We start from the raw sequence: 10,973 nt of genomic DNA, 5'->3' as shown, positions 1-10,973 counted from the left end.
AGTTTGTCTTTTGTCTGCATTGTGTAAGGCATCTTCTCAGAAAAGTAGTCCAAACACAAGAAGCAGACAAATAGGTTGCCAAATATCAGATCAAGTGCAAGCAGGGTTTTCAGTCAAAACTTACCAACTTATGTTATTGAGCACCCTGGACATGTTAGTGACCACAGCTGCTGCTGTATCTCTGCTAAGGCTGAGTCAATCATCTAGACTTTCGGGAAGAATATCCAAAGAATTTGAATGATTAACTAGAAATGTTGTTCAAGTATTCAAACTATGTATGTTACATCATGTCGTGTTACAGAATGATCAACATCCGTTGGGTCTCTAAATTAGCGGTTAGAAGATTGTCCTTCCTTTAGAATAGGTATTTTAGTTTAAATACTGTATAGAGTAGTGATTCGGAACTGTTCACTTTGACTGACCTCTTGTTTTCCCCTCCAAGGCCCAGATAAATTAGTGCACTTGCAAGGGTAATTATCAGACTATTTTGTAATCCTCAGTACATACTGCATATGCTTTCTCGACCTAATTGTAAGACAGTATTTTTTCTCCTTGAAAAGCATTTTCTCTTATACCATGTATTTAAAACTTCAGCATGTTCTTTGCTGTAATTGTAATGCTGGTCTGTGTCTTTGGTATGTGTAGTGTTCACGACTGAGTGATTCACAAACCTGTGTACTGGTGGAGGCGCCTGAATGCAGCAGTGCACTTGGAAAGTATCTTTTTGAAGCTTCTTCAGCAGAAAGCATTTTGTATTGAAAAATGTGAGTTCTGTCTCATATTAGGTTGTCCAGAAAACCAGTGGGTGATCAATTCAGACCTGGCTTCCTGCATCCCTATCACTGCTGTTGTGTCCACCTTCCCCACAGTACATTAATGTTTGGTGGTGGTTGAAAAGTCAGTTGACATGAATTGGTAGCAATGTTTCTGCCAGTAGGCTATACCCCAGGGCAGCTGTGACTACAAATGTAGATTACCACGACCAAAGTAAAGTGAATAATCGCTCCTTAGGCAATGTCCATATGAAAAAGTATATTTTAAAAACCCATATTTTTCTATGCATTTTGGACTCTTGTCTACATGCAAACGTAGGTTTTTGTTCTCAAAAACTGAGCTTTTAGAAAACTTAAGACAGAGTGAAGTGTTTAAAAAAACTCCAGCTTTAGTGTTTATGATCGGACAGTTTTTTGTTAAGTTCATAAAAAATGCGTCATTAATTCATGTTTTCAAACCTTATTTAACAACAGAACATAAAGTTATTGACTTGTGAGTGTTGGTTTAATTTTTTTCAGCGGCAGAAACGCTTGCGTCTCGTAACACACATGCAAGATTAAAAAAACATTCATCCTATCCCAGCTGACTTTTGGGCAAGATGCGGAGATAACCCCTAAATGGTGACTGGGCAATCACTGTGCACACAGAAAAAAAACATACACACAGTCACCTATGGACCATTTAGTCTCCAATTAACCCAACGTGCATATTTCTAGACTGCGGGGAAAGTAAAAAACTAACTAAAAACTGAAAACAAATATTTTTGCATGTATATGACCCACACCCCAATTGTTGGGATGTATTGCTGAGAGATGAATTGATAAGATGCGTTTCTGTTTCAAATGATGACAGTGAGCTTCCAATCTCCCATAACATGTTTTTTTTATGATGAAGTTTTGTTTCTGTCGTTAATTCCTAGCGTACGACATTTCCTTTATGCAGACTACAAAAGAGCAACTGTATGAGTTCACTGTAGTGTACAGACTTCAAATAGATCCTTTACTAACTGTAGTTGGTCTGTCACAAAGTGTATTCTCCCTGACTGACAAAAAGGGCATTTACATAAATGAAAAAAATTGAATTAATGCATAGCAATAGCACAGCTTTTCAAAATGCATGTAAACAAACTAATCACATAGACTTTGCAATTGGAAACCAGATTCCTTTTGCATGTCTGTAACAGGCTTTTCATTAAAGGGGTCTTATTGTATACTTTTAAATCACTTCTTGTGGTCTACATAACATGTAATGGTGGTTCTTTGTTCAAAAATTTGCATTGATTTGGTTTTGCAGACTGTCTTCCATCTGCTTTCTGATTTTGTCTTTAGGATGTGCCGTTATGTGGGCGATCTTATTTATGTGCCTTCAATTCGACTGCATCTTCTGCCCGTCAGCAGTTTTTAGCGCCTCCATTTCGAGTCTACTGACAAATATACGGTAAATTAGAACTATAAGCTACTTTGTATTAGAAATGCCGAAAGCGTAAGATGCATGTGCATGTACGAGCCAGTCTGCCCCACAGCAAGAGGATAGAGAAAAATAAGTAACTTATTGATTCCAATGGAGGAGTCGTGCAAAGCTCTTCGGGTAAAACTTTACAATATGTGGAAATATCCGCTAACGTCACCAATTGGATAAACTTCACATGTTGGGCAAATTCACAAACGGCTTGTTTGGAGGAAGTACTGTATGAAAGAAGGCAAGATTGTTTTATAAATATCTCTGTCATGCCTCCATGGTTTGATTTCAAAATTTTAGGACTCATGCAGATCCCAAATACACAAAAACAGGTACCAATTGGTAAAAAAAATTAATGGTTTTGAATAATAAGACACCTTTGAAACATTTCTGAACGCACATTAGAGCAAAGCTATGTCATCCATTTGACATATGTTGTCATGTAGCATTCTCTTCCTCTACTCACAAAGCCAAATGATTTGAAAGGATCAAAATTGCCAACCTTTCAGAAACACACTGTGTTTGGTCGAAGATCGTTGCGGGGACTTCAGATAGAATTACAAAAACAAAGAGACCAAACTACTTTGTGAATCCAACTTTTTTAGTGTATGTAAACATACTGACTTAATTTAAGCTGAAAATGGCCAATGAACCCAAAAAGATGGGTCTGTGAAAGACAGCAATTTCCACCAAATGGTCTAGCTACACGGAATGGCCTAAAGTTTCACAGCCACCTTTGGATAACCATGAAGGACAAGTTATGACACCACAGAGATTTTAACATGACACATTAGTGGGAGAGTGACACACCCAGTTTCGAGCAGGCCTGTTACACTCCTCTAGAACATTTCTAACCACTGCTAGGGTCTCATGTCTGCAATGTTAAGGTCCTAAACATAGATCAATACATCAGGGTTAGAGTAAAATAGTCAAAAACAGAAGAAACAACTAAATCTGGTTGTACTGTACGCTGCAGATGCCGTTGTATAGACAAGATAGAGTGTTCACTGGGGGTTGGCCCTTCTGACATAGTTTGCACATGCTTGTGCAGAAGCTGACCCTTAAATCAGTGGAGCTCTGCTTAACGGCAATTAAGAAACACAATGATCAGCCCTGAAGATAGGTAGGCTGTATACTAGGGTCGGGAACTGTAGGAAAGGGAAGAGGCTGTGGGGGGGGGGGATGGATAAGGTGGCCGAGTTAACCTCTGCAGCTCGTGTTTCTACTATGCACTAATGGATGTCTGTCATTCTTATGGACAGAAACAGGAGGGCGCCTGCCAGCTGCATGACCCCCATAAAACAGAACAGGAAATCCTAACAGGGAAAGAAAGGGAAAGAGGTCGGCTCTCTTGGATAATTCCCCCTGTGTTGACTGGCTTCGTTTATCCTGTAAAGCTGCAGTGTCATACTAATGAAGTTGAAAAAAAGAAACATCCTTCAGTATATATGCAACGTCTTCTTTTTTAATGCTTCCCAGTGTTGTTTTCTCATGACGAGAGAAATGTGTGTAATTATTACAAGTTCACCCTTTGCTCTATGACCAAAGTCCAGGCTCTGTAATGAAACAAGACTTTGTCAAAGCTGTCTCCGTGGTGTCCAGTGAAACGTGACAAGCGCTTTATCAGCGCTTCATCCTATCAGATCCCAAGAAGTTCATGCACAAACACACTGAACACCACGTCCCCAGGAAGCCTTATTACAGCCAATAAGATAAGCTCACAACCTTTATTGTAGTTCAAGAGCTACATATTAATCCGCTCGGTTGTATTTTGCCATGCATGTCATGTGACAACATTAGTCACTACCAGTAGTATATTCATAATTACTGAAGAATCTGTGAGGATGCGGGAGGTTTAACCATGAAGAGAAACCTTTTTAAAGACATATACAGTACATTACAAAATCTAGTTTAGGATAAAGTTTTCTTAACTTGTAGTGATTTTGCATTTGTGTTTGCAATATCCATGGAGACGCTTGAGTGTGCGTGTGTAATCACTGCATGATTCACAGTGTCACAACTGCCCAGAAACAACTGGACATCCTGAACGGAAACCACAACCATCCAAGCTGTGTTTTCCTGCGACATACAAGCTTAACGCTCTCACAAAGAGTCACTTGACTGGGTCCTCATTTAGGAAGTGAAAGAGGAAGCTCAGTGTCCATCCTGTCCTCCATCTAAATCAGTGCTTCACGTGAAGCCATGCTATCATACATTCATTAGTATGGGCTTTTGCTGTTGCAAAACAACGATGAAAAAAATGCACCTGGAACTGGAGCTCACCTGGTTTTCGGGCTCAAATATCCAACCTGTTGCCAACATGGAAGATTAGCTAAAATGATCATTGTGAGCAAATAATTGTCTCCTTGATCAGCAGTGTTTGTTTGAAACAAACACATGTTTACTCTGCTGATGAACTAAGGCTTTTTTGTATCTAATCTCTGACCGTCACTCAAGAGCCCGTCTACAACAAATTCTTAAACCTGTTCATGGAGCATGGGTATTGTATCACAGGTCCAAAAGCTAAGTAAGGTTTGACTCTGTTGGCCCAGGCCTTCTCTTGAGGCTCTAGGCCTCTGGCTGTGTTCATTGGTGTCCGTGTGTGCCTGCATTCCTATGACTTTCGCCACACAATGGTAACTCTCTGCTGCATTCTTCTGTCTGTGTCCACTGTCTCTGACGCGGCTTGACATTGGCAAAGCTCCACTGGAAAGCATCTATAAGCATAAAATGTTCTGTTTTAATAGTGTATCACGTTGTTGTATTGGTCATGTCGATTAGTGAAGGCCACTGTGGTCTAGGGATTTTGAAACCATTCAAGACGCGATGATGCTTCCTCTTTAACCTGCTTCATCATCGTGTTCTTTTTTTGTGCTATCCTTCCCTTTCTCCATTCTGATGCCACATACGTGCAGACACCTTTCCCTCCTGCTGACTCAGTAGCCTGCCTCAGGCGTTGTGGGCTTGGGGTGTTTGTGGCGGGGTGTAGGGGGTGGGGAAAATGTGTGCCTCTCACATCAGCCGCTCTGGCCTATCACATTCGAGAGAAAAGAGCTGGCTAATCGTTTTTCTGTACATTGTCGTCACACAGCACCACAAAGCCCCTCTTCCCTGCCAACAGGGGCACTGAATTATCCGGCTGATGCTTATAAATCCACAGGCGATGATTGAAAGCAGTCAAAGTCAGTAACGCATGAGAAAGGCACTTCTTAAAAAGACTAAAACGTGTCAGAGCATGCTGAGTAAATAAACAAAGACTGTATGCGCCAACGATAGCGTTAAAATCACCTATGATTATGTAATACATGCACATGTGAGATCATATCATGTAAGAAAGTTAATCATTAAGAATGATTTGCTGTAAATATTGATTAGCAAGAGCCTTCTCCCATAGTAGTCATTTACACAAGAATGAACATAATCCAGGGCTCCCAGGTTGCCGTAATGACACCATACCTCCCCCCAAGTTAAGTTAAAAATGTTGGATATAAATATTTTTGCAGCAAATTCCTAAAAACCTTAGAGTGCTCCTGTTGTATAGGAACTTTGACCACTGTAAATACATTGGCAGATCCCTGCATTGGCATTTTAACCGTATTAGCAAACACAGAACACTGCAGTTCAAACTTGTGATTTGAATAACTGAGGCGTTCCTCAAGGCACCCCTTTAAGTCCTCTACTTTTTGGCAGTTGCAATTTTTTTCTGGAATGTGATTTATGTAACTAAGGTGTTACTGTTTACTTAAGATGCAGCCAGTTGTCATTTGTTCAACTTATTTATGCTATACTACAGTTTTCCTCAAGGTTCAATTTTATGTCCTGTCTTTTTCATCATTTGGGCTAGTCATCTGGTGAGCCACGAGTTCCGTTTAAAAAATGTGTGAGGGCCTCACATTTTTGCAGCAGATTCTTAAAAACACTGTGCTGTGCTATAGAGATTATTTTTGACCAGCTTTTTTGTAGAAGGTCCTTAAAAATAGCAGCGCACTCATGTAACTCTAACAAAATAAATAGACCAAAATCAAATGTCTACTGTAGAGGATGGTGGTTCTCCAAATATTACTAATAGTAAAAGGATAAGTTCGGCCACCCGGTCCTTAGCTTTCTGGAAATGTGGTCCTGAATATCCTTGCCATAATGATTCACATTTTGAATAAAAGAAGTTGTAACATATTGATCAATTAAAACCACTTTGACAGTGTCAGTGCCACTATATTTTCTGTTTTAAGAAGTCCAATATCAGGAGGAATTTTTCAGGGGGGAAAGTGCTTTTGCACCTGTTGTGTGAGGGTTGAGCAGAGAACTCTCAGGGGTCACACATGAAAAGAAAGGAGAAGAGATTGTGCAATTACTGCAGGTCAGCCACCTGTTTAGAACAACTAATGGGAAGGAATTGTCAGAAAGTCTCCTCTGACAGTGGAAGGCTCACTGTTGTATGTTAAAAACTAAATTCTCAAAGACGCCGCTTATATCACATTTGCCTCAAAAGCACGTCGGTCATCCAAACATTATTGCACTCGTGAACGGAGAAGTTTCTGTTTGCAGGAAATTTTCTTATGGATTACAAAATAGCAAAGAGGACAGAAAAGGAGAATGGAAAAAAAGCTATCAAGCACAAACATGCCCCTGGAAGTGTTCGAAGCAGCGTGGAGTCAGCTGCCGCGGTTTTCCCGCTCCTCTCTTCCTCTGTCGCTACATACAGATGTGATTTGTTTGACTGAGGAAGAGAGTTGAGGGGAAGCTTGGTTTCCACTCTGTTTTATCTGTCCCCCACAGCCTCTGCCAGCTTGCCTCCTGTGCTTTCACATGTCGGGATCCCACAGGAAGCCATGCGCCTTGAAGAGGAAAGGTCAGAGGAGAGAAAGCCACTTGTCCCTTCATTCACCACAAAAATGAAGACACAGCACTCTACAACTGTCTAACATGTTATATTGTGAATATATTTCTATACTCTATATAGTATATACTGTGAATATATACAAATTGCAGGCATTAAAATGTCCAATACATAAAAAAGGAGTGCATTTAATAAATCATCATAAAAAATCTGTTTACTATTACCGGTATACTTTTTAGCTAAAAAAGGCGTTTTGCATATCTTCTATTTTTAGGACACTATTTACACATCATAAACTAAATTCCCTTTCCATGCGCCACACTTTTAATGTTAGTTGCATCCTCTTTTTTTGCTTGTGTGAATGACCAAAATGTTGATATGGCTTAGAGTGTGACAAAAGACGTGCAAGCGGCATGTCTGTAATACAAACCCCATGAAGAGATGAGACATTGTTTAAAAAGTCACATAGGGTTTATTGATCCATAGTTGATGTAAAACACAAAAACAACAATTTGCATAATTGTTCGTTTTCTTAAAAAAGACAGGCAAGTATAAGACATCTGTCCAGCAGACTCTCAGCTCAGCTCAATATTGATAATAAAATTGGCATCATCGTTCTCGTCAATGTTTTAAGGAAGCAGGAACATAAACCGGTAACAAAAAATAAACGCAAAATCATCAAAATTAATTCAAATGAAAAAAGAGGAGTAAGAATGATTTGCAGAGGGATGATTTTGAGTATGTGATTTAAGATAGAAGTGTCTCTATAAGTCTCTCACACATGTCCTGCATGCATGCTTCATTAGGCTTTTTCTTAAATCAGGGCCTGCAGAGTCTTTCTATCTCTTAGTTTATTTGAGATATTTGAGTTTCACATGACTTAAATGTGGATAATCCATCCATGGGACTGATTGTTTAAGAGCGAAATTGACTGCTGGTTATTGATAAAAATCAGTTCTCTCAGAAAATCATCATATTTCACATTAAATACTCTGGCGAAGAAGGGTTGTCACTGGTTGACCCAGTTTCATGGTAACAGTTTGCACCAGACAGTTTCTCACATTTAAGTTTGTATGCATCCCTCTCCCGGACAAGTCTGTTCAGTTCATGTTTAAGCTGCTCGACCTGGGACACCAGGCTGGTCTTTTCGTGCTCAAGGATGTGCTTCTGCTGGACACGCTTGTAGCGGCACGACTGCGCGTAGCCTCGGTTTTTTAGGGTCCGACGCTTTTGCTTGAGACGCATCACTTCGTCTTTGCCAAGGCCCCTGAGGAGCCGATTGAGCTCCCTGACCGACATGGACACCAGCTGGTCATCTGAAAAGTTCATGTCGGCATTGGATCGCCTGTGCTGCCCTTGGAGGTGGTGGTGGTGATGATGGTGGTTTGCACCACTGCCCTCATGCTGCCCGTCCAGGGACTCAGGAGATGCACACCCCATGTCATTCTTGAGATAGGGGTCTTGGCAGTGGGTACTAGGGAGCATCTCTGGGGCAGCAGAGAGCTCTGAGTAGTGATGCGCAGTCTCGCTGAGCTGGTTGTAGCCATCGTACTCAACTTGGAAAGGTGGCTGGTGGTGGCTATGAGGCGCCGGGGGATGACCCTGCTGCGCTGTCGCCCCGATGAGGGCCTCCACTGCGTCCTCAGGTGTCAGCCCAAAAGCTTGGGGGTACATCGGGTGAGGGAAAGCGCCGTTATTGGGTATCCAAAACGGGTCACCCTCTGGGTTATTTCGTAGCTCGTTTGGTGGGAGGTTTGGTGACGAGGGCACAGAGTTGCTCGGTGTGCTGCCAGGGCTGGAGGACACAGAGTCCGGTCTGTGGAGCTGGCTGCATGGCCCGATTAGGGATCGTTCGATTGCCTGCATCGTCTCCTTTTTGACGCCAAACTTCATCAAGTCGAAGTCGCTGACAAAATTCATAGAGGGTTTCTGCAGTCCCAAAAGTGAATGTGCCTCGGTGCTCATCCTAATGGCTTCCTTTTCTTGGCAAAGAGCTCCAAACTGTCCACAAGTTCATGCAGTCAGTGAAACTGCGCACACTCCAAAAACTCCAAAACATAGATGTCCGCCCAGAAGAGAAAATGACTCCCACAGCATCAAACTATGCAACAGTCAGCCTTATTAGGAAATAAGAACCAAGTGAAACTCCACCAGTGTCAGAGGACTCAGACGCACACGTCTGACTGTGCAAGCGGGGCACCGTTTACTTCATAAAGCTGCACTGCTCGATGTCACCGCCCTCCTGACTACACCTCCACGCTCCTGTCCAATGGGAATGCCCCAGAGTACATTTGCATACAAGCTGCTTCCATTCTCCTTCCTCAAGCTGCTCGTGACCATCACTTGACTAACATGCAAGCTAACGTCATTCACTTTAATGCATCAAGTTTGCAACTTGTTTTGCATCGCTTGTCACGTATCATATTCATTAAATGCGTGCATATATGTATAACAAATATGCAACACGATCCAAATGTTTCCAGCAAGACTGGAAACATTTGTGCATCCAATCAATTATTTAATCATTACCTGATGCATTTATCAACCAATAAATAGGGACAAGCGGTAGTAAATGGATGGATGGATGGATAAATAAAAACTAATGTAGCAGCCTCGATGATTTTACTGAACAAAACATATTTACACCGCACAAGGCAACTGTTAATTTCTGATTGCACTGACAAATACTGACATCTAGCGGTCGTTTGTCTACATTACACGTGCCCCAATTTTAATAATATATTCCCTTTCTGTAGTGCAGTGGTTCTTAACTTTGTTGGAGGTACTGAACCCCACCAGTTTCATATGCGCATTCACCGAACCCTTCTTTAGTGAAAAATAAAATGTTGTTTTTTTACAAATGCAAGACAAAGTTATATGTTTTTGGTAACAGTTTAGTATGGGGAACATATTCTAAGTAACAAAGACTTAATTCAGAGTTATTTGGTTAGGGTTAGAGGGTTAGGGCCAGGGTTAGAGGGTTAGGGTTATAATAAGGCTTAACCTTGTTGGAGGTACCGAACCCCACTAATTTCATATGCGCATTCACCGAACCCTTCTTTAGTGAAAAATAAAATGTTTTTTTTCAAATTCAAGACAAAGTTATGTTTTTGGTAACACTTTAGTATGGGGAACATATTCTAAGTAACAAAGACTTAATTTAGAGTTTTTTGGACTCTAGGGGAACATATTCTAAGTAACAAAGACTTAATTCAGAGTTATTTGGTTAGGGTTAGGGTTAGAGGGTTAGGGTTATAATAAGGCCAATGCCGAATAAGGCATTAATAAGTACTTAATAATGACCAGTTAAGAGCCAATATGTTACTAATTTGCATGTTAATAAACAACTAATTAATGGTGAATATGTTCCCCATACTAAAGTGTTATCATGTTTTTTTTACTGGTGCACAAAATGAACCGTGCATGAACATCACCTTGTTCAAAGTACAAAACCAACACAGTGCATAAACTCACAACAAATTACACACCTGCAAATCAGTGTGACTTCTGCTGTTGCCGTATCCGTAATACGCCGATAGGGAGAAGTTTTTATTTACATGATGAGTCGGGTGTGTCTTGATCTCCGCCAAACGAACCCCTGAGCCCGACTCACCGAACCCCTAGGGTTCGATCGAACCCAGGTTAAGAACCACTGCTGTAGTGCAGAGGTCGCCGACATTTTTTGCACAAGGGAGCGGTTTGATGTAGACATTATTTTCACGGGCCGGCCTGCCACGTGTGGCAGATAAATACAGCAAAAATGAGTGCATGAAAAATAGAAGTCACCATAATGCTGAATTAGTGGGACCCCTTCCCAGCAGACACGAGCCATGATACAACATTGATTATACATATATGTTTCTTAAAACTGACTTCTAAACAACGTTGAAAAATAGTTGTATTT

At 41.0% G+C, this 10,973-nt stretch overlaps 1 protein-coding gene across 1 annotated transcript; it reads right to left on the bottom strand.

Moving 5' to 3' along the window:
- Window positions 1-7,518: 7,518 nt before the first annotated feature.
- mafbb (v-maf avian musculoaponeurotic fibrosarcoma oncogene homolog Bb) lies at window positions 7,519-9,247 on the bottom strand. Its single transcript, XM_062046390.1, has one exon. It carries the CDS (start codon window positions 9,032-9,034, stop codon window positions 8,048-8,050), a length of 987 nt encoding a protein of 328 aa, XP_061902374.1. The 5' UTR covers window positions 9,035-9,247; the 3' UTR covers window positions 7,519-8,047.
- Between the last annotated feature and the right edge of the window lie 1,726 nt (window positions 9,248-10,973).

The sequence above is a fragment of the Entelurus aequoreus genome, linkage group LG01, assembly GCF_033978785.1.
Source record: "Entelurus aequoreus isolate RoL-2023_Sb linkage group LG01, RoL_Eaeq_v1.1, whole genome shotgun sequence".
NCBI lineage: Eukaryota > Metazoa > Chordata > Actinopteri > Syngnathiformes > Syngnathidae > Entelurus > Entelurus aequoreus.
Note: the sequence above shows the minus strand (reverse complement) of the source record. Positions and strands in the feature narration are given on the sequence as shown.